The sequence below is a fragment of the Camelina sativa genome, chromosome 9 (assembly GCF_030686135.1).
Source record: "Camelina sativa cultivar CO46 ecotype springtype chromosome 9, ASM3068613v1".
Classification (NCBI taxonomy): domain Eukaryota; kingdom Viridiplantae; phylum Streptophyta; class Magnoliopsida; order Brassicales; family Brassicaceae; genus Camelina; species Camelina sativa.
The window spans coordinates 1-23,053 of record NC_141888.1 but is presented as its reverse complement, the minus strand read 5'-3'; the positions used below and the strand labels follow the sequence as shown (position 1 = coordinate 23,053).

The 23,053-nt window shown below is 35.2% G+C and overlaps 5 protein-coding genes, 1 non-coding gene and 1 pseudogene across 21 annotated transcripts; 6 read left to right on the top strand and 1 right to left on the bottom strand.

Moving 5' to 3' along the window:
• The first annotated feature begins 832 nt into the window (after nt 1-832).
• LOC147937494 (zinc-finger homeodomain protein 7-like) lies at nt 833-2,051 on the top strand. The gene is made up of 2 exons (XM_087467155.1): nt 833-1,100; nt 1,199-2,051. Exon 2 carries the CDS (start codon nt 1,206-1,208, stop codon nt 1,983-1,985), a length of 780 nt encoding a protein of 259 aa, XP_087323281.1. The 5' UTR covers nt 833-1,100; nt 1,199-1,205; the 3' UTR covers nt 1,986-2,051.
• Nucleotides 2,052-2,284: 233 nt separating this feature from the next.
• TRNAN-GUU (transfer RNA asparagine (anticodon GUU)) lies at nt 2,285-2,358 on the top strand. The gene has a single exon. It is a non-coding gene; the product is annotated as a tRNA-Asn (tRNA).
• Nucleotides 2,359-2,859: 501 nt separating this feature from the next.
• Nucleotides 2,860-3,772, top strand: LOC104710053 (uncharacterized). The gene has a single exon (XM_010426586.3). The coding sequence runs from the start codon at nt 3,239-3,241 to the stop codon at nt 3,596-3,598; it is 360 nt and encodes a 119-aa protein (XP_010424888.1). The 5' UTR covers nt 2,860-3,238; the 3' UTR covers nt 3,599-3,772.
• Nucleotides 3,773-4,568: 796 nt separating this feature from the next.
• Nucleotides 4,569-7,399, top strand: LOC104710052 (uncharacterized). Its single transcript, XM_019230400.2, has 4 exons — nt 4,569-4,917; nt 5,239-6,024; nt 6,384-6,806; nt 6,913-7,399. The coding sequence occupies exons 2-4, from the start codon at nt 5,247-5,249 to the stop codon at nt 7,071-7,073; spliced, it is 1,362 nt and encodes a 453-aa protein (XP_019085945.2). The 5' UTR covers nt 4,569-4,917; nt 5,239-5,246; the 3' UTR covers nt 7,074-7,399.
• A 56-nt stretch (nt 7,400-7,455) lies between these two features.
• LOC104710051 (lipid phosphate phosphatase epsilon 1, chloroplastic) lies at nt 7,456-8,690 on the bottom strand. The gene is made up of 4 exons (XM_010426585.3): nt 8,365-8,690; nt 8,019-8,244; nt 7,852-7,925; nt 7,456-7,712 (listed from the first exon to the last, which is right to left on the bottom strand). Exons 1-4 carry the CDS (start codon nt 8,515-8,517, stop codon nt 7,485-7,487), a joined length of 681 nt encoding a protein of 226 aa, XP_010424887.2. The 5' UTR covers nt 8,518-8,690; the 3' UTR covers nt 7,456-7,484.
• A 1,741-nt stretch (nt 8,691-10,431) lies between these two features.
• On the top strand, nt 10,432-13,126 carry LOC104710050 (transcriptional corepressor SEUSS-like). 15 transcript variants are annotated; one of them, XM_087467149.1, is made up of 9 exons: nt 10,432-10,783; nt 10,953-11,032; nt 11,133-11,179; nt 11,511-11,709; nt 11,809-11,884; nt 12,058-12,151; nt 12,354-12,491; nt 12,580-12,679; nt 12,756-13,126. In XM_087467149.1, the coding sequence occupies exons 4-7, from the start codon at nt 11,682-11,684 to the stop codon at nt 12,432-12,434; spliced, it is 279 nt and encodes a 92-aa protein (XP_087323275.1). In that variant the 5' UTR covers nt 10,432-10,783; nt 10,953-11,032; nt 11,133-11,179; nt 11,511-11,681; the 3' UTR covers nt 12,435-12,491; nt 12,580-12,679; nt 12,756-13,126. The 15 variants fall into 15 exon arrangements, 7 of the variants coding, with proteins under 7 accessions (XP_087323275.1, XP_087323271.1, XP_087323274.1 ...); XR_015566917.1 differs by having other exon boundaries at nt 10,583-10,783; nt 11,981-12,151; XR_015566914.1 differs by lacking the exon at nt 11,133-11,179 and having other exon boundaries at nt 10,500-10,783; nt 11,809-11,928.
• A 7,312-nt stretch (nt 13,127-20,438) lies between these two features.
• Nucleotides 20,439-21,925, top strand: LOC147937493 (S-locus-specific glycoprotein S13 pseudogene; annotated as a pseudogene). Its single transcript, XR_015565029.1, has one exon. The product of XR_015565029.1 is annotated as an S-locus-specific glycoprotein S13 pseudogene (transcript).
• Nucleotides 21,926-23,053: the final 1,128 nt, after the last annotated feature.

Genomic DNA, 23,053 nt, shown 5'->3' with positions numbered 1-23,053 from the left:
TAATTTCAGTATTTGGTAAGAAATGAAGATGATCATAAAGTGCTACACAGCTGTGCTGGAAAATGAGAGACATGAGGCATGTGGAGATAAATAAAAGTTGCAGGTTTTGTTGTGCTTATGTGGACCAGCTTTTTCATTCTTTCACACTTTAATTCTTCTTCAACCCTCCCCACCAGAAAACAATAATTTAGGATGTCTTCTCTTTCAAGACTATGATTAACTCTGATTATTTGCTAGTACTATTTTTAAACACCTATATTAGAAACCCTAATTTCATTTGTATGGGAAATTGAAGCTATTAGTATTAGTAGTAATTAATATCAAACTCCATGCAAACCCTCCATCCAACACGGCGACGTCATATGCATACTCATTTATTCTATAAGACTATACCATAAAATTAGATCTCATAGAGAATTTGTGAAGATTGATAAATAGAGATAATATTATGAGAATGTATTGGATTGAAAAGCATTGTTATATTAAGTTTTATTCTTTACTTAATGGTATCATGGTATGTTATAACTTCAAGTCATACCTTAAACATTGTAACAAAAATCATACCAGTCACTAAAATGAAAAAAAAAAAAAATTTGGTTAAATTAGAAAAAATGAATATCTAAACAAGTAGTTCAATACACCCATAAGTTTCCTCTCTCTCACCACTTTTAAAGTCTTACGAGTAGGTAATAAGTTTGACTAAACTAGGGTTTTTTGCAGACACACATTAATTAATAACACCATCATCATAAAAGAAAATAGAGAAAGGGAGAGAAATGCAATAATGGGAGATGGACCAGACCAGAGGTGCAGGTGGTGAAAGATAACAAACATATGACAATGTCTCGAAATTAAGAGGCACCACCACACAAACACACACACACTCTCTCTCTCTCTCTCTAGTAGGTTTTTAAATCAATATTTTGTTGGATTTTCATGTGAAATAAACTTGATGGGTGATAGGAAGCAAACGCACATACGTCATTAATTCAACCCTTAATTTCTATTTCTCCTTCTTCTTTTTCTTCTTCATCAATATCATCAATATCATCTCACTACTCTTCTCTATAACAAAAAGCATCTCTATAATCGTCGCTAAGGTGAGTCCAAAATTCATTAGATTCCTTCTCTTATATTGCATGCATTAGTAAATGATTATTATTAATTCTAACAAAGTGGTCTTCTTCTTTTGGGTCAGATTTACAATGGAGCTTGGAGGAAAAGGTAATGCAATTACTTCCACAACAATGATCTCAACCAACACCATTGAAGTAAAGGCACACACCAAACCGTTCCCCGATCCAGAAGCCAAACCAGAGTCAGCAGATCCATCCATAGCTTTATTCCCGATCAAGAAAGAAACCCAAAAATCGAGGACACGTGTCGACCAACCAGCTAAGTACCGTGAATGCCAGAAGAACCACGCGGCCTCAACCGGAGGACACGTTGTAGACGGATGCTGCGAGTTCTTGGCCGGTGGTGAAGAAGGCACGCTCGGTGCGCTAAAATGCGCCGCCTGTAATTGTCACCGGAACTTCCACAGGAAAGAAGTGTACGGACACAAACAAGATCAGATGATGATAACTCCGGCGTTTTACAGCAGCAACAGCTCGTACAAGGCTATGCAGCCACGTGTGATGCATCCAACAGGTGAGATTGGACGGAGGACTTCGTCGTCGAGTGAGGATATGAAGAAGATTCTTAGCCATCATAACCAGAACGTTGATGGGAGATGTTTGATGATGATGATGACGACGACGACGAGGAAGAAGAAGAAGAGAGTGAGAACTAAGATCAACGAAGAACAAAAGGAGAAGATGAAGGAGTTTGCAGAGAGATTAGGGTGGAGGATGCAGAAGAAAGATGAAGAAGAGATTGATAAGTTTTGTAAGGTGGTGAATCTGAGGAGACAGGTTTTTAAAGTTTGGATGCATAATAACAAGCAAGCAATGAAGAGGAACAGTAACACTACTAGTGAATTGTAATGACCTACTTGAAGTGAATTATATATACTTTATATATATAAATTTTGGCCTTCAAATTTATCAAAATCGTGAAGCATGAATCCATCACTAAATATGTTCAATCTTATCTGTTTTGTTTTTTTAATGTATTTCAATCTGGGATTACGATTCTTTCTTTTATTAGTGTGTGGTTGAATAAAGTGATAAAATTAGACCTTTAAATGAATAATAATTAAGAGTTTGACAAAAAAAAAAAGAATAATAATTAAGAAATAAATAAAGATGTTAATTAAGGTTTCAAATCAACACTAGAACAATAAGCTGGAATAGCTCAGTTGGTTAGAGCGTGTGGCTGTTAACCACAAGGTCGGAGGTTCGACCCCTCCTTCTAGCGTTTTTCTAAGTTGACTCTTATAAAATTTTGGTGCTTATTCATGTAACAATAACCCATATTTTTGTACTCAACCGATGCAGAAAAGCAACCGTTGATAGCTGAAAAACAACAAGAGGCAATTCACATAGAGGTTAATTTTTATCAAGTGTGTGGATATAATTCTTTCTAATCATCTCCCTCACTTGTCACTTCAATATCAGCAAAATTTGGGCTTCATCAGCCAATCTGTCCTTGGATTATTAAAAACACATAAAGAACTTGGACTAAGTTTAGAAAATGGTTTTTAAAAGGACCTTGCTTGTTAGAGATATAATTTTTCTTTTCCTAATTGTTTCTGAGATGTTTCCCTTATGTTATTTATGCCCTTTAAGCTGGACAAATTTCAGTCTGTCCAAGAATAATTATAAATTGTTGTAGATGGATCAGACAAATAAATTAGTATTGCACGAGACAAGTAAGTAGTATATAAAACTCTAGAGAGCCATTGTCCCATTTGAATTGTCTAAAAGATGTAGACGTAATAGTCAGCATCAAACACATTTGACCGGCGATTTAATAGGGGACGGATCGAGATTCACGAGAAGATGTCTATACATCATGTGGGTGTGTAAACACTATAACACATGCTTTATTAATTACATAATACAAAAATTTAATTTAGTTAGTTGGAGTGGAGATCTCATACAGGCAACCGCAACAATTTTTTTTGTTAAAAAAGTCAACAGATCTACTAAACTACTATTTCCTTTTCATAGCACAAAGCAAACTTGGCCTACTACTTAAAGTAAACACCATCAGGAGGAGAAAGATTCAAGAACACACCTAACAGAAGAAAAAAAAAAAGACATTCACCTTTTTCATACACACCACACCAGAGACCATGTTTAGAGCCATGAGCACTAGGAAACCCCATGGTGGCTATGAAAAGCTCGGCGAGGAAGAAGCGAGGTTGAAAAGGGTCGCGAGCGTTCCGGCTGGTGTTTATGGTCAATCAAGAAACCCGATGGATCAAGAGGTGAAGAAGACACCGACGACGACGACGGTGAAACCAACCGGTGGTTCTGTTCATCCTTTGTTCAGTTTCTTTGACGTTCATTTCCAAAGGAAGAAGAAGAAGACTATGACGAAGAAGAAGAGTTTGGCGACTTCGAAACCCGAGTTTGCGAGGTATATGGAGTATGTGAAGGAAGGAGGTGTGTGGGATCCGAGTTCTAACGCACCTGTGATTCATTACAGATAGATTGGTCAAGAAAAAAACGAATAAAAAGATTTGTATATTATTCTCTTTTCTTTTAATATATATAATCTCTTGAAAAAGAATCCAACAATTCTGTAAGTCGATTTGAAACGATGGATTAAGCAATGAATTTGTACACTTTAAATGGTTATTTCAAGAATAAGATAAATTCAAAAAGTTCTTAATTGACCTTAATATTGATCAACTAGTTGGTTTTTGAACGTGTATATATAAAAATATATGGTTGAATCAATTCCTATTTGGTGATATATATCAGCGGTCCAAACTCAAGACTTCTCTAGCTTTGAATCAGGTTCTATATTCTTCATATTCCCACCTTTAGCTTTTGTCTTTTAAAAATTCCAAGTAAAAAGAAAGAAAATTTCAAATTCTTGATGGCAAGATACATATTGATTTGAAATTTTCTTCCCACAAAATTCCTGAAAAATATTATACTAATAATACATAGTCTCATTTTCTTGTGTGAAGACCAAATTTATTGTAGTATAGGATATTACAATATGAACCGATTTGAATACTCGTGTTCACATGGGTCACGTAACACGTTTTAAGAAACCGTCTCTAACAAAGTACTAGTATTATCAATTTGAATAAGACAGAATAATTTTTTTTTTATAAAAAGACTTTTAAAATCGTTATCGAAATGGGCTTTACAGATTCGTGAACAGACAAATTTGGGCCATGGGTTAAAATTTGCTTTTTTAAGACACAGATGTTGCCACGTCATCGTTTTAATGACGTTAAATGAATATTCGAGATATGACCCACTTAAACAAAGATCCCTTCAACGACATCGTTTTGGGATACTCCACGAAACCCTACCCGGTTGATTCATTGTCACAAAGTACCCCTTCTTTATCGCGCCGTCCTTGCTCGTTACGCTTACCGTCAAAGGTTATAATTGTCTTTTCAGAAATATCTCCAAAAAAGACCACGTTTACAAAAAAAATTTAAAGATAAAATTAAATATAAACGAATTTTGTTAAGAAATGGGTCGCCAAGAATAGAGGACGAAGAAAAAAAAAAAAAGAGCGTTTGAAATATTTGCGGAGATACAAAGCTGTGTGAGAGAGAGAGATTAAAAAAGAGAAAAAAAAAAAAAGCCTTGGAGAAGAGGTCTTCTTCTTCTTCCCTCCTCCTCCTCCTCCTCTTTTTATACGATGTCGTATCGCTCTTTTTCTTCTTCATCTGATTATCATAGCCGTCGTATCGCTTCCGTTTAACATCGATCTCTACCGTTGATCTTCTTTAATTATTCAGCAGCTTTCTTCTTCCGTGGAGAGATCTCCTTCGCGCTTGAGGTAATCCTTCCTTTTACGCCTCCGGATTTCGTTTCTGTTGTTGTTGCTCCGTGTAATTTCTGGGAATTTTTTTTCGTTATCGTAGGTATGAGTCTTTTGAGATTCGTTTTGATTATCGATTTGTAATTGATTTTGCCAGCTTCTTCTCGATTCTAGGTTTTTTTTCGGTTTAGGTTTAGCGACGATGGTGTAGATGTGGTTCAATTAGCTAATTGATTTGCATTTCGTAATTGTTTTTTTGTCTTTCGTTTTCTGATTTTGGAACGCTCTTGTGATTTTTTGGATTTTGAATTGATTTTTTTTTTTTTTTAATTTTGGCAGAGAGAGCCATGCCTACGTTTTCTGCTATTGCTTTGGATAGAATGATAGAGCCAGGGGCTTCAACATCTGTCGAGAGTGTTCCAACCGCATTTTACTCAAAGCCGCCGCCGCCGCCGATATCAAAACTTGAGAAAGGTAAAGGTAAATTACCTAACGAGAGGACGACGACTCGTCCTCAGATGTCACCTGCTCTCTACGCTACTCCTGATGCCATCCCGCTTCCCAATTCGCCATCTTCTTTCCCGCCTTCGCCTTACATTATCAACCACAAATCACGTGGACCTCCGCGTCTTCTTAAAAGCTCTTCTGAGGCTAATGTTGTCTCTTCTTCTTCTTCTTCTTCTTCTTCCCACCTGAAGAAAGAGGAAACTATTACTGCTGCTGAAACTGATTTAAAGGTTTCCCCTCGGAGGAGGTCCACCTCCTTCTCCTTTCCTATCAGTGAGGCTACTGAAGAGGATTTTTCCAGTGGAGTTCATGCTCATCATGTTGGTAACTTTCATTTTGATGGTCCTGTTGGGAATTGGGGTCCGCTTGACGGTAAAATTGAGAATGGAGGAGACTCAGAGTTGGAGGATAATGCCGCCAATGGTTTAGATAGGGAAAATAATAATATGTCTGAGCCTGTCACTATCAAAACAGACAAGGAGAGCGAGTCTGAAGATTTCTATGACCCAGGTGAATCATCAAGCTTCACAAGTAACACCGAAGTAGAGGGTGATGCTGGAGAGGAAGGTTCGCAAAGACTTGCTACACCTGTGGGAGAGTTTTATGATGCTTGGGATGGTACTTATCTTTTTCTCTTACTATGTAATTCCTTGTGAGATGCCTGTCAATGCATATGATCTTTAACATTCCCAGAGATAGTATGACTAAACACATGTTCCGAGTCCCTTCTCTTTTTGACCTTTGAGCTTTTCGGGGTATCAGTACTGTTTCTTAAATGTGCAGTAGTAGCATTTTCTTGTTTTGGAGTTATGTGTGCTTCTGGATTTATTAAATGTGAGAAGAAAGCTGTCCAAATCATGAGTACTAATGCATTATTCATTTCCCATGTATTCTTAAGTATCGTAAAAGTTAAGCTTTAACTTGACGGTTTAATTCAGAAACTGTTTGTAATCCATTTTTGTTTTTCTTTTTTGCAGAACTATCAACCGACAGTGGAATGCAGAGTTCAGTTAACAACATCGAATCTGAACTAAGGGAGATAAGGCTTAGTTTACTGATGGAAATCGAGAAAAGAAAACAAACAGAGGAGTCCCTGGAGCAGATGCAAATTCACTGGCAGAGACTCCGTGAACAGTTGGCTCAGGTTGGTCTGTTCGTTCCTATTGATCCTGCCGCCTCCACCAACAACATGAATCTAGCAGAAGAACTACGCTGCCAGCTCGAGGTTGCTAGGTTTGTCTCTGACTCTTTAGGCAGAGGTATGGCGAAGGCCGAGGTAGAGATGGAGATGGAATCTATGCTCGAAACTAAGAACTTTGAAATCACACGGTTGTCTGATCGTGTACACTACTATGAGGCTGTGAATAGAGAAATGTCCCAACGAAACCAAGAGGCCATAGGTAAAAGTTTTACCGTAAAACCATTCACCAAATGTTTCTTTGCCATCTCTTATCTCTTTTTTTTTTTTGTTTTCAAAGTCTAATCTCTTATTTTTGTTGATACCAGAGGTAGCACGACGAGAGAGGCAGAAGAGAAAGAAGAGGCAGAGATGGATTTGGGGATCAATTGCAGCAACCATTACTCTAGGAAGTGCGGCATTGGCATGGTCTTACATTCCTGCAGCCAAGCCATCATCCGAAGTATCACAACCTTTTAAGGATGATTAAGTAAGTCTCTCGTCTCGGTGACGGGTTTGATGCGAGCAAGAGAAATAAAAGATACAGGACGTTTAGCGTACGCCTTGTGAATAGAAATATATATATACATATATTTTGGTTATTGTTTTAACTGTTCTCAAGAGGATGTATAGCTCCGAGAAGCTGCAAACACTTTTTTTTTGCGTTGGCATACTGAGTAGCAGCCACAGTCACTAATGTTTGGTTCGGTTTGTTTCCTGTTAACAGTCGATGTTAGCTCTAGTGTAAGGTGCTTGGCTTTGCTTACATCTCAAAGAAACCTTACATTTTTGAATTTGATTTATTCTTAATTTCCACACACGGGCTCAGAATCCAACGTTTGATAATTTGAATTAGATATGGAGGGATACAATTTTAACTTGTTAAGCTTAATAGATTTGATTATCTGTCGTCTTTGAACCAGTTAAGTACAACGTACACTGCGAATGCGAGCGCAAATGTAACTGCAACCAGAAATACAGATATTTGAACTAATAGAGATGACTCAAAGGCTTCACGTAGAAGCGAGTTCCACGTTGTATACCACAAGATGCAGAAAAGAGAACCCACAATGGCACCCACCACCACTTGACTGCTTGTGTGTAGCTTCTGTGAAACCCTTAAACGTATCTATACAGAAGAAAAAAAACCAAAATATCACTCAAGTTTTAACATTGTAATAACGCAGAGAGAAAGGGAGCTTAAATACTAAATGATTCCAAGCCTAAATGGATAAGGAGATTGGGTGATAAAGCATGGAATGACTTACAAAGTATGAACCCAATGCGAGGATGAAGCCGCTAAGTAACAAAGAGACTCCACTGGTTCCAAGCCATTCCATAACTGCAGAAAATACGACCCCGGGTGGGTATTGTCTCAAAACAGTTTGATGATGATAGTGAGACAGTTTAAGCTGGTAAGTGCTTTTTACTTTACCGGATAAAACAGCAAAGACAGATATGAAAGAAATGGACTGAGCGTGAGAAGATGGCATCCCGGGATCAGATCGCAATGTTGCAAAAGGCCTCTCTTGGTTAAGTATACGTTTCAGAACTAGAGAGAGAGCGGAATTCAAAATTGATCCAATGGCTGCCCACAAGGCTGCACCATCATGTCGTAGAAGAATGATCGAACCAAATAGAGCAGACACAACCCATTTGCTCTGTCATCATCATCAATTAAAAACAGGGGTCAGAAACACCAATTTCGATACTAAAAAAAGGGACATTTCATCGAACACATTGCGTGCAACAATGAGATTCCATCACTACTTACTACTTACCAGACGATTAAGAATGGCTTCAATACCAACCAACTCGTCCCGAAGCTCCGAGGAACCTATGATGGAAGATTCTTGCTCGATTGCCCCAAAATTTTTGTTACCGTCATTACTGCTGCTTCCTCCGTCTCTGCTAGAGAATCTTTTAACGGTCATAGATCCAGAGCCAGAGACAAACAAAGGAGACCCACGAGAGATAAATCGAACAATAGCTCGAAAGTCTCGAACTTTTCAGGTGTGAGGAGGAAGAGCCAAAGTAGAAAAGTTGCAATAGTGGACAAGGAGAGAAAGAAGAAGACGACGACGCTGCCATTGATCATCGCATCCATTCATCTTCATCCACGTGGCGTGATGTAGAATAAATGGGTAAGCAAATTAATGGGCTTGTTTCCTCAGTTGAGGCCCATATATTAAAACTTCTGGTCCATTATATTGATGTAATAGTAATAGGGAAAAATATCAAAAAAACCTCAACTTACCAAAATCGTTGAAAAAAAGCATAAACTTTACATATGGTGAAATAAATACTTAACTTTTATTGATTTTTGGATAAATCCCACACTCTGGTTGACTCTGCCAAATAAGACACGTTGACAAGTCAACTAACGGATTAATTTAATGGGTTAAGTCAATGTTAACTGATTCAGTTAAAACTTCAAAACGACGTTGTTTTGCTTTTAAAAAAAAGTCATATATGAGATTTGAACCCGATACCTTTTGAAGAAAAAACCTGGGTTACTTAACAAACTGAACTATAACGATTAACAACTAATTGGGCACAAAAGTTAAATATAGATGATTTGGGAAAGAGCTGATCAAAACGAATCGGCTCGTAAGAGAGCTGCTGATCTAAACGAGTTGACTAAGAGAGGTGGTGACGGTTTGAGAAGAGAGAGAGAGAGTTGAGTCGAGATTGTCGATGTGGTTAATTGAATATGAATCTTGAACTACTTCATTTTCTGGTATTTGAGAGATTTGGTTGTCGATGTGATTAATTGAATATGAATCTTGTTTTTTTGGCCCAAGTTTTAGTCGGAAACATCTAATTTTGTTTAATCTCACATCTAATTTTGGCCGGAGATGCGAGATCGAATATAGAGTTTCGAAAAAGGAAAGAGCTTCGACATCAACTACTATCGGAGAAGAGGCGGTGGTGGCCTGGTGGGGAGAAGAGTGTTGCCGTATTGGATGGATCTGTCGTACAAACAGGTCATAAAGAAGAAGAAAGAGAAAGAGAAAGTGAAGCGAATTTAATTATATTTGTTTGTGTGATAATAGCATTAATGTATTCTAGTCCAGTGGTTAAGTAAGATGTTGATAATTCTCACAGGTGCTGAGTTCAAACGGGGTCGAATCAAACATATGTATTTTTTTTCTAAGCAAAACGACGCCATTTTGAAATTTTAACTGAATCTGTTAACACTGACTTAACCCGTTAAATTAGTCTGGTAGTTGACTTGTCAACGTGTCTTATTTGGCAGAGTCAACCAGAGTGTGGGATTTATCCAAAAAATCAATAAAAGTTAAGTATTTATTTCACCATATGTAAAGTTTATGCTTTTTTTTCAACGATTTTGGTAAGTTAAGGATTTTTTTATATTTTTCCCAATAGTAATATTTTGATTCTTCTCGTGTGTGGGAGATAGAAGAGTATGTACAATGTTGTGTTGACATGAAAATGTGAAAGTTTCAATACGTTAAAATTCGAATATTACTGTAAGCTGTCACATATATACGGGTCCGATTGGTGAACGTTAAAAGTTGTACCGCTTGTACAGCTTTTTTTTTTTTTTTTTTTCTGTGTTTACCATTTACCAATCAAACACACTATGGTTTCTTCATGCCTAATTTTGTAAGTAAACTTTTACCATATATTTTATCTTAAATCATACTCATTCTTTCTCATTTTATAAGAGTTTTTGGATAAAAACACAAATTTTTTTTTAACAATAAATATTTTGTTATTTATGTAATTTATGTAATATTCTAGTAGCTCACCCTAAAAGGGGAAATTATCTAAAATATTACATAAAAGTAGGTTTATTACTAGACTAACACATTGAGATTTTCGACTTACTAAAATAACACATAAAAGTTTGCAAATTACTTTTATACCTGAGTTGTTGAGTTGTGTGTTTGATTACAGTAATACCATTTACTTTTGTAAGGGAAAAGATTAATTCTTTCTACTTTGATTCATCTTCTTCGACTAAATCTTCTTGGATTCATATTCTTTTTGGAGATTAGTGTCCGGAGGGAGAATAAAAGTATCAGAGCTAGACAATCGTTATAACTATGACACTCTTCCTGTTTTACTCTTTTCGATGAGGTTTTTGTTTTCCAGACATTTCTTCTTCCCCTTTTGCTTGTTCTCTACTTTCTTTCGACTTTTGTTCTTCCTCTCCTTCTCTCTTCTTTCACGGTATGTTACTGTCCTTGCTCCTAATCTCAGTATCGAATCACAAAAAACCAGCAAATGCCTAGCCATCGTCATCGTTTAACTGTTAGGGATTGGTCTAAGGCTGTTGATTTTGGGTTTTCGTTAGTTGTGTCTCTTAGTTTAATCGATTTTAGTTTCAATTCTTTTGTAGCTACAGTTAATTTTTAATCGATTTTGGGATTTGATCTCGTATTCATCGCCACTATCATCTCCGGTTCCAACAGGCAACAGGTAAATTGGATTATGTGTTGTATTTTCTTAACAGGTTACGAGATTCGATTCTCTTTTGATGTAATTGTTTGTATTGATTTTGATGTCTTTTGCGATGAAGAGTTCTTGCTGCTTGAGCACATGATTACTGGGCGCTGTGATGGCTTCGTAGGCTTTTTAACACCCAATTTTTTATTTTTATTTTTTGCTCTCAATTTTGGGTCACAAATTTGGAGTTTGATTTGTATTTGTTGCGCAGACCCATATTCATGAATAGGTTGAGTTTCAGTAGCTATGGGTTCATAATTTCAATTTTGTTTTAGCTCCATTGTTCCTCTCCTTAGTGATGTGATAAAGACTTTAATGGAAAAGCATTTGGAGCTTTGAATGTTTGCTCTAAGATTCATAGTTTCGTTCTTATTGGTTAAAGAACTCAATCTATTCTGCTGATTTGTTGAGTGTTTTGATGATATTTAGTGTTTGTTGTTATGTGGGCTAGACGAAAGAAACACCATATTCTTTCTACGCGGCAGTGACGCATCCATGGTGGCCCTAGGAAGGTGGCTGAGGGTTAGGCTTGTGTCGGTGAGTTGCTAGGTACGGGTGCCAGATTGGGTACGTGACGGAGAGTTCATACACAAGAGTTGCAGTACGATTGGGTAAAGACGAAATGTATTATCCACTAGTCTCCATTCGAGGTCAGCCTTATTTTTACAACTCCCAAGATTCATTCTTTTATCTCTCTGTTTTTTTTTTAGCTTTAGTGATGATCTTTTGTTGTATTTTTTGAGTAACAGAAAGGTTGAAAGAGAAGATAGAGGAAACATTTGGTTGTGACTTTGAGCTTTTTATTGAATTCACTGGTTTGATTAGGTTAGTCAGTTTTCTTTTAACAGAACAAAGCCATGAACAATGAGGTGAAGAAAAGAAGAAATAATTTATTTTTGTTTTCTTTGGTATTCGAATCAGTTGGTGCAGAGGAGCCAGTATTGGTTTGCATAGTGATGATAACAAACCATGTCTGATGTGCTGCCACTGTTCTGCAGGTTTGTTGCATCTGCTAGACAATTGGCAAAGGCCCTAGAAGTACCACTCGTGAATGATTTGGGATACACAAAGAGATATGTTCGGTGTTTGCAGGTATATGAAAGAATGTCTCAGTATGAATCAAACCCCATTGCATCTCTGCACTCTTGCATAAAACTTTAGATACTTGCATTCTCTGGACGTTCAGATTTGAAAGGGATATCCATGATGAAATAATTAAATCTACCTTTGTAATAACCCTTTCCATGTGACCATGTCTGCCAATGCATATTATTGATTTTTTGCAATATTGTAGATCTCGGAGGTGGTAAATAGTATGAAGGACTTGATAGATTATAGCAGAGAAACAAGAACAGGACCAATGGGTGTAAGTTAATGTGACCTCCTGACATAGATACAAAGCATTCCAACACTTCGATAAAGACAACAGTGGGTAAGTTTCTTCCATTTTCTTGTTAAGAGTATTAAGATTCGTAATGTTACGAGGTACCAATGTTGTTAATGCTTTGGTAATACAACAGGCACATAACTAGGGATGAGCTGGAAAGTGCCATGAAGGAATAGGGAATGGGAGATGAAGCTAGCATAAAAGAAGTTATATCCGAAGTTGATACCGACAATGTAAGTCGCACTCTCTAAGACAACATCTAAAAACATAAAACCGGTTGTTCATACCTTGTATTAAACTCTGTTACAGGATGGAAAAATAAACTTTGAGGAATTTTGCGCAATGATGAGAAGCGGCTCCACGCAGCCACAAGGGAAACTGCTTCCATTCCATTGACCACGACGGCATAGATTCCAACACTTTATCAACCGAAGCGATTCTTAAACCCGGAGAAGAAGAGTCAAACCGGGGAAAAACCGAGATGGGAGTAGTTGATATACTGTCTCAAAATGTTCTACTTTCTTCTCTGTGTTTGAACAGATTTATTTATCCTTCTCCTTAGTTAGTCTGAAACTGAGTTTGAGATACTGTCATGTCTTAGCTCTTTGTAACAATTACAAATCCAGCTCTTTTTTGTGTAACTTATTAAGACTTCCAAAGAGTAAAACTTTGTTTGCTAAGCTTTGTCTGGTTATTTCCGGTTCCTTATTTCCGGTTCCTCCTCTCATGGAGTGTGAAACTTTTAATTATTCAATCAATCTCAGTTTGCCCCGAAAAAAAAAAAAATTGACTCTTTGGTTTCGTGAGCAATCAAGACTGACGAAGTAATTAAGAGTGTTTTATATCTAAAAATTTGGCTCTTTGGTTTTTAACTAAACCTATGATCTTTATAAGTTGAATTTTGAGCTTTGAAATTTGTTTGGTTGTAATTAATAGAATTTTAGGATGAATGTGAGGTTTTATGTACAACTAGATCATTTAGGTACAACTAAAAAAATTTGAGTATAACTTGAACTACTTGGTGCAACTGTACTAGAGCTATTAAAATAAGTTTAAATATGGATCATGTGAAAATGAATAAATAATAGATTTTTGGCGGTGGGATATTCATTTAAACTTATCACACGTGTGGTAAAATGAACCAAAGACAACATGATATTAATAAAAAATTATTTGGTATACACATAATTATACATAGTTGTCCAGTTGTACTCTCATATTCATAGTTGAACTTTTGCATTTTTTCGTATTTCCAGTTGGACTATAATATAAATTATTAATTAGCAGTTGACCACAAGATTTATCAGTATTAATTAGCATATACAAGGTTTTCATAACACAATGTTCAGAAAAGGTTGGGTTTCACCTCTTTTGCTTCATTTGAGGTGATCACTTACTAAGTCTTCCTTATACTTTAAAGAGTGTTTTATGTGAAAACTATAGTATATATTAGAAAATGATAAATTCTTGTATTGTTGATTAAACATGGTTATTTAATAGTTCAATATGTAAAGAAATTCTTATAAACCTTAATTATCATTTTCATATTTTAAATATAAATGTAAATCTAAATATATATTTAGTTGTACCTAGTTGAACTGAGTATTATATATTTATGTTATCTAAATATTACCCTCTATAGTTAAAATGTAATTTTGTGTGGTTATTATTCATTACCTCTCGGAAATATAATAAATAAATAAACAATTACGAATTACATAGTTTGTTATAGTAACATCTCTTACTTTTTCTAGTAACATCTCTTACTTGTTCCATTTCCGGTGAACAACAACGACAATATTAACTAGGGTTGCAGAAGAAGATATGTTGAAGATAACTACAAAATTACAATAATATCGTTCATTAAAACGGATTTATGGACACTAAGCAAAAGAACGTTATGTATGTACACTAATCTCAAGAACGTTATGTACGTATGCGTTCATATGTACGTACACGTTTATATTTACGTACACGTTCGATTTTAGGTTTAATGAACCCGAAATTACCAGAATATCCTCGTCTTCTACCTCTAACATATGACTGAAAACCCTAATTTTCCCTGCCTCACTTTATTTTTTCACGACTTATGTCTGTTTTTTTGGTTTCACTTGTGGGGTTTTTACTCAACTATTATAGATTTTCATCTCAACATCTGATTTATAAATTAAAAACCTATAAAAAGTGAGTTATATAGATTTCCGAAACGATATCTTGCTCTTCCATGGATGAACCCAGAGGAAAGATTTCCGAAATTGAGTAGGAAAAAGACGTTTGCTCCGGCCGATAAACAGAACACGATTGATGAATCTGCTACAAACTTTATTACATGAACACCATTAATCGGAAGAACAGCAAACGTGTTTAGATCTATCCCCAATAAGTCTATCGCAACGCTAGACTGTCTTTGCCAGCTCAAACAAATTCGTATTATTCTGGTAAGACTTTACAGCTGTAAAAAATGCCTACTAAATCTACCACAGACTAGAAGTCTACCAATACACTACGAAAACTATTGAGAAAAACACACAAAGTATACCAAAAATATCTGTAAAAGATGAGGTCTGTCGCATAAATCTATCGCAACAAGCCATTAGTCTACCATAAATATCTTTTGGGTCATATTGACTGTTGAAGGTGTACGTCAGATATTTTTGGTACACTTAGTTTTTGATACACATATACGTCCACCGATAAGTGTACCAACACTACAACTAAATGTACCATCTATGTTGACCGATAAGTATACCAAGACTACAACTAAGTGTACCAAAAATATCTGGCGTACACCTTTAATCAGCCACCTATATAAATGTATCATCAAAGAATCGGTAGACTTTCTCCCAGTTCCCAATATTTTTTTTTCCACTAATGGCATTAGCCGTAATTACGTTTTTTCTCACACTAGTTTCAAGGGTAGTATGGGTACAAAGTTTATTCTAGTAATTACCAACAATTGTGTGTTACTTTTGTAAAAAGGAAGCTTTTATGTAATATTCTAGTAACTCACCCTTTATAAAATTACAACCAACAGGAAAATATACCAAAGAATTCAAATAGTCATAAATTGTTAAATTAATAAAAAATTGTACATAAAAATTTGAAAAAATCTTATGATAAATGGAACAAAAAAACCTAACAAATCTTATATAATGGGATAGAGAGAATACCAAAAAACATAAGTTAATTCGTCGTTTGTGTGTAAATTTATCTATATATACATTTTCTAAGTACATTTAGCAAATAAATCCTGAAGTTGCCATCTATTTACAAGACTGTCATTAGCATTAAATAGTTATATTTTATAATTTACAATTTATTAAATTATGATAAGATTTCTAATTTTTGTAAACAATTATTCTCCTATAATTCCAACTTTCCAAAAAAATCGGAACCACTACTATTTGTATTAAATACTAATTTGATAATTAATTAAATAAATATAACTTTCCTAAAATTTGAAATAATTTCTTCTAATCAAAGTAATAATATTTTTGTGGGTTAAAGTCATTAAATCTATTGCGGATCAGACCTCACATGGCGGGTTAACACATATTATCACGTTTTCACCATTAAAACAAAACTAGAAGATTTGAATTAGTAAAATGTTCACATATCCTAATCCTGTAAAATCAAGCGGGACATATGGGTGCAGACTATATACTCCCATGGAGGCCATGGGTTTTGTAGGATAATTTTTTGCGGGTTAAAGTAAAAAAAATCTGTTCCAGAACCAACCTGACATTACAGGTTTGAACTAACACTTAAAATATTAATTTATTTTATATATTTTAGATTTTTAACTCACAAAATAGTTAACTATCCTACGAAAGCCGCGAAAGTATATACATGTCCACAACCGGTTTAGTACATACATTTTATTAATTTTTTAATGGTATAAATCTTTTAACTTAGAAAATATTTAATGAAAAAAAACTAATATTAATGATAATTATTTCAAAAATAAATGTACATATGTTTACTAAAATATTTAAATGTTTTAGATACAGAATAAAAATAAAAATAGTCTCGCGGTGTACCGCGGGTTCAAACCTAGTATAAAGGTAATTATGAGTTAATATATAGAGGCTCCTGGCTACCCACACAATCACCGGTCACCACCACAACTTCTCCGGTTAATGGGAACTATTTCTAGAAGGAGGTCAAATTTGATCAAACAATATAATAACTTATTTTCACCACATAAAAGTAAAACACAAGTTTTAGGAATTATGGTTCACTCCACAAGAATATTCTTGATATTTCTTTATAATTTCTACTTGGTCACATTAGTTTTAGTTTTAATTAGTAACATTTTTAGTAAGTCATGGCGTCTTACAAGTTTGATGGTTAAGTCAATTTAAAACCATCTAAAGTTATATAATCCTAATAATAGTTTGAGTCAATTTACAAATTTGTAAGTAATTTTATAAAATTTGTTACTAAATAAATTAATTTTTATTTTCATATGTTAGTTTAGATAGATTATATGATTATAAATTTGAATTGGAGCCACTTAACTTTGAAACATGTCAACAAACAATAAATGTGAAAGCATTTTACAAAAGTACAAAACAATTTAACGACGTCGTTTTGGATTAAATTGAAAAATTAAAATTCAACCAAACTGAGTAAAGCTACATTTGAACCTCTGTAAATCAAGGGATGCTAAATAGTTAATACCACTGAGCTACATATATTTTTCTTATATTTATAACGAATATATATAATAACAATGGTGGAAATGTGGAGATGTGGCGGAACGTGTCGAACGTAGCTGCCTAATTGAAGACGGCGAAGTCATAATGAGCGAAGAGAGAATGGTGACGGTGACGGAGCTTCAAACAGAGAGACCTGAGGAGAGTTTGTAGAGTTAAGGTTTCGTGGTGAGTGGTGACTGGTGAGGGAGATTGTTCTCAAGGAAGTTGTCGAAATTGGAGTGCTTGGAAGATGGAGAGAGAGTAAGAGTCGGAGGAATTGAGGTCTCCGGGAATTTTGGAGGAGGATTGTAAAATCTAAATCCTAACCACCTTATTTGTAAACCCAAACCGACATATAATTTCGTTTCAATTGTAAAATCTAAAGCCTAACCACTTCATTTGTAAATCCAAACCGACATATAATTCTACTCTAGTTTTAAAAATCTAAACCAAGCCAAATATTTAACTTTCCTTAATTAAAAGTATACAGAATTTGTTTCCTTAATTTGGGTTGCTTTTTAATTTAATTTTGATTTATGTTTTAAATGAAATATTAGATGGAAGATTCTGATTGGCTGAGAGAAGAGGGGGTGAATATAGAGATTCACCATAAAGATTGATGTTTTACCACTTTTAATTAATTAAATATTAAACTTTTGTAAACTTTAAGAAGTGATCATTAAGAAAATTTGAAAATCTAAATAGTCATTGGTTCATAAATATATAATACTTTTTTCGTAAGAAAATAATATTGTATTTAAAATTAATAATCATTATTTCTTAATTTGTGTGAAATCTCTCAAACATCATTCTTTGAGGGACAGAAGGAGTATCTATTGAAGAATTATCGGGTTATCGATCAGATGCGCGGAGCTCCATCTAATTCGGATCGGGTAATCAATTGCTTTTTTAATCACGAAATTACCCCTTCCAATTTTAACTAATGTTTTCCTTTTTTTTTTTCAACCAAACATTAAATTAATTAAAAGAGAACTTCACGATTGGTCACCCAATCAGGAGGATAAGAGTTTACAAAAGTAGATTCAGAAACTAAAGGTCTTGAAGACCGAGCAAGACAATCTGCCATGACATTGGAATCACGAGAAATCCTGGTTAGGGTGAAAGAAGGGTAAGATGACCGGAGCAGCGTAAATTCCTCCAGCAATTTCGTAAAGGCCGGTCAATCGTCGGACGCCTGCACCATCGCAACTAGTTCTGCGCATTCTGACTCAAAAACTTGACAGTCTACTCCAGCCACCAATAAGGACTCCATAGCCCAAATTAAAGCTTGTAATTCCGCGTGTAAAGGGGTAGGGCCACGTCGATGACTCCGTGCTCCAAGAAGAAGCGTCGAATCTTCACCATTGCAACACCACCAGCCCAGTCCTTGAAAAGGGTCAATACCTTTCCATGAACCATCAACCTAACAACGGGGAAAGGAACCCCTATCCTCCAGAGAAGGTGGAGAATTTAGAGGATTCAGATAACTCTCTGTGTAAAATTTTGCCTCCTCCCACAAAACTTTATCATTAACCGCTTGATTTAAAATATCAATTGGCTCCATTTCTATGTCTTGGAAAACCTTTTTATTCCTATCTTTTCAAAGTAACCATAAAGTGAACATAATGTTTTCCTTTTTGCATACTTGAGTAGCAATTTAAATAATAAAATCAGAAGTTTTGGAAGATTGACTTCCCTCTCTCCTTTTCTTAGGCCATCTTTATAGGGAGAACATGAGGGGTGTTCTTAGCCCAAAAAAAATAAAAAAATAATGAATAGTGGCTTAGAACACTTTTTTAGTTCTTGATGTAGAACTGATCTTGGCTCAGTTCTAAGCTGATGTGGCAAGCTGTGAATGGATACAATTTTTTGCAAACAATTTTTCACAAATTAAAAGAGGATCTGATTGAGAATATATGGAATAAATTTGGACATTAAACTATATATTAATTAAATAAAATGTGTGTGTACTTTAATTAAGTAATATGTTTTTTTTTTATCTTTAATGTTTGTGTTGTTTCATAAAAATTTGGTATTGTATTTTGAATTTTAGTAAAAGTTTTATAAGTTTGCAATTTAAATGTTATTTTATAAGTTGTTATAATTGTAATATGTTTAAGAATATTATATTATTAAATCTTATGATCTTAAACATGTTCTCCCAATAACTAACTTTTTAACAAAAGATCTTAAATACTGATCTTACATTATTTTCATAATATTTTTACTCTAAGAACACCTAAAATAGTTTCCCCTATAAAAATGCCCTTACACCTATGTGTGTATGTTCTTATTTTTTTTTAAATTATTTCTCTTCCTTATCATATATAATTTACAAAAACTAAATCAAAATTTACAAATTCTATTATAAAAACATAGATCTTCCACACATACCATGGTTCACATTATGAAAAATAGATCCAACTAAAATTTTGAAAATATTAAATAGAATGCAATAGTAATTTATATTATATCATTCAGTATATAAACTGTAGCTGTATTACATGTAATTAATAAATACTATTCTAGAAATAATTTGATTAGAATTTATCAGAGTTTGCATGCTTTTGTAAATGTTGGTTTGTTGCTTTGTACGGAAACACAATATAGATGAACATTAGATCATGGATGAGCAGTCGGTGCAGTTACAGAAAAATGCAGATTATAATTTAGTGTTAAACTAAACATTACAAGATTTTTTTGTTCTTCTGCGTAGAATGCAAATAATTATTTTCAACTACAGTGTATATAGAACGTATCGTACAAAGGGTTTGTGTTGCAGTCGATCATTCGGCGTATTTATGTTCATCTCACAGTGTCCAAATTGATCTTTAGTGGGACTGTGGGGGTGGGGTGTCTGAAAAGAACATGTTCGACTAATATTATTATTATCCCATGATATAAATCTAAGCATTAATATCATATGATAAAATAAAGCAAAAATACAGATGATGTCTTTTAGTTGTCTGCGGGAAAATGTTTAAAAGATGTTGTAAAATTTGATATTGCGATTTAAATATTAGTTTAAAAAAAAAAATTGACACTCATTATTAGGCTCGTTATAAACAACCTCTACGCATATCTTTAAGGCTTTAAGGTATGCAACATATGTAGTGTTGTTGAAAAAATAGTAAGTTGCAATTACGTTATGTGACATAACATATGTAGTGTTGTTGAAAAACTAGTGAAAACTGATATGTATTTAAATAAATTAGGTAGCCTACCTAATTGTGTTAACAATTTGGAAAATTCTATATATTACAATATGCTTCGTCCTTGGTTAGATGAGATGCAGAAACACAAAATATTGTCACTGTGTCAGGAAAAAAACATGAGAACAACCAAGTTAAGTTATCATACCTTGGTCATCTTACTTTCATCCCTGATCTTATTTAGGCTTCCACCTTCCTGTTCATTGTCCACAGGAGAAAATCGAACCATTTCAGCCAACGATACGATCGTGTCTCCTGGAAATGTTTTTGAGCTAGGGCTTTTTCGCTCTGCCTCTGAGCATACTCCGCATTGGTATTTGGGTATATGGTACAAGAACGATCCTAAGAAAACACGTATATGGGTCGCCAACAGATATAACCCTTTCTACTTATCAGTAGGAACACTCCATTTCTCCGACGATGATCTCGTTCTTTCAGATGAGAATAATTCTCATGTCTGGTCGATCACTATTAACAGAGGAGGCGTGAGATCTCCAATGGTGGCACAGCTTCTTGATAACGGAAACTTCGTGGTGAAAGACTCCAATAATGACGACCCGGATGGGTTTTTGTGGCAGAGCTTCGATTTTCCCACGGATACATTAGTACCGGGGATGAAATTGGGAATGGATCTAAAAACTGGAACCAAGGAAGCCCTTACATCCTGGGATCCTGATAATCCGTCAAACACTGGTTATTCCTTCCAACTTGAAAACCAAGCAGGGCTCTATGAGCTTTTTCTAGTGGTGCAAGAAACTTCGAAGCATATTTACCGGAGCGATCTGTGGGATGGAATACGCTTTGGTGACATACCGCTTGAGTTTTCACCTACCTACGTAACCTCAGTTTGGGGGGACGTCTCCTACGTCGGTTTCGTAATGACAGGCAAAAACAACAACTCAAGATTGACATTGGCAGGAGATTCACTTGAGCTATTCACGTGGATACCTGAAACAATGCAATGGATCTCGTCTTGGTATCATAGTTATGGAATTTTCTATCATACATGTGGGGCTAATAGTTACTCTTCGAAAAATACGACGTCGGGCCTGCAGTGTAATTGTATAAAAGGGTTCGATCCAGCTTTCCGTGAGAACTGGGCGTTAAAGGATTTGCAAGGTGGGTGTCAAAGGAAGACGCGACTGAACTGCACCGGAGATCAGTTTTTACAGCTAAAGAATATGAAGTTGCCGGATACTGGAGGTGTAACTGTGGCTATAGGAATTGGAAAGCAAAATTGCGAGATCCGTTGTCTTTCGAATTGTGATTGTATCGCGTAGGCTTATGTCGGTATAGGAAAAGGCCAGGTCGGTTGTGTCATGTGGACCGGAACACTCAACGACTTCCAAAACTACGGTGTCGGTGGTCGAGACCTGTATGTGAAAGTGGCTGCTATAGATCACGGTGAGTCCATCAAACCTTTTGAAATCTAAAAATGTTACTGATGAGTAAAATATTTTGTAAATCCCATGATCAGATTCAGATCTCTTGAAACCTTGTTCGGTAATTACATAACTAGATATATTGATCTAATAATAATAATAACACCGACGAAGTTAGTCGACCACAACCTGTTAGATGAACGAGAGAGCAAGAAAGTTTGTTACAAAACTCTAATACAACCCACTCATAAATTGGTTTAGGCCTAAAGTATAATTATACATTTTGGTAAGGCTTATTATAGAACAAATGTCGATTGACGAACAACAGTACAAAAAGTAAGGGTATGGACGCGTTAAAGGTTACATTCATCACTATTATTGGACTCGTTGGAGTGGCACTAGCAACATTCGCCACATACTACTGTTGGAAACGGCACAAGCGAACCATAATAACTCATCATGGTACATTATGGCCTGTTCTTTTTTAAGTCGCTCACTGAGCGACTGCGACCGATCAAAACGACTTTGACGACGGCAATTAAAAACTAAAACGACAACGGAGAAAGCAAGATGACGATGCAGATGTTTCTTTTAAAGTAAGAAAAAGTGTCGCTGGAGAGAAAGATGAGTCGTCGGAATTTATAGCGACCGCTGCGATAGGTTATTTCAACACTACGGCAACTTACGGCGACTCTTTTAACAACGGCAGCGACAGTTATGATTCCGTTTATGTCTATTATTTCTGTCGCTGTCGCTAATCCAGCTACTTAAAACAAACAGGGCCTATATGTATTTTTTAAAACTACTTTTTTTTTTTGTAACTTTATTATTATTATTATTATTATTTTGATTGTTTTCTTTATTTAATGTTTAGGATCAAGATCAACTAATAATGCAACAGTAATGAACGAGGTAGCAGGAGGTCAAACCAAATTTGACTTAATGAGTTTTACTGATGTTGCTGAAGCAACCAATCATTTCTCCGAAGCTAATAAGCTTGGAGAAGGTGGTTTCGGTGTAGTTTACAAGGTTAGAAAAACCAATAATAATGGATGACTCGAATCTTTTCATCAATAATTCTGATTAAAATTATGTGATAATAGGGTACATTGCCTAACAAGACTACTGTGGCGGTGAAAAGATTAGCTATTACATCGTCACAAGGAATCAACGAATTCAAAACCGAAGTGCAAACTATATCGAACGTAACACACAAAAACTTAGTGCGCTTGCAGGGGTGCTGCTTGGAGAATCGAGAACAACTTCTAGTCTACGAATATTTGGAAAACTCCAGCCTCAATTACTATATTTTC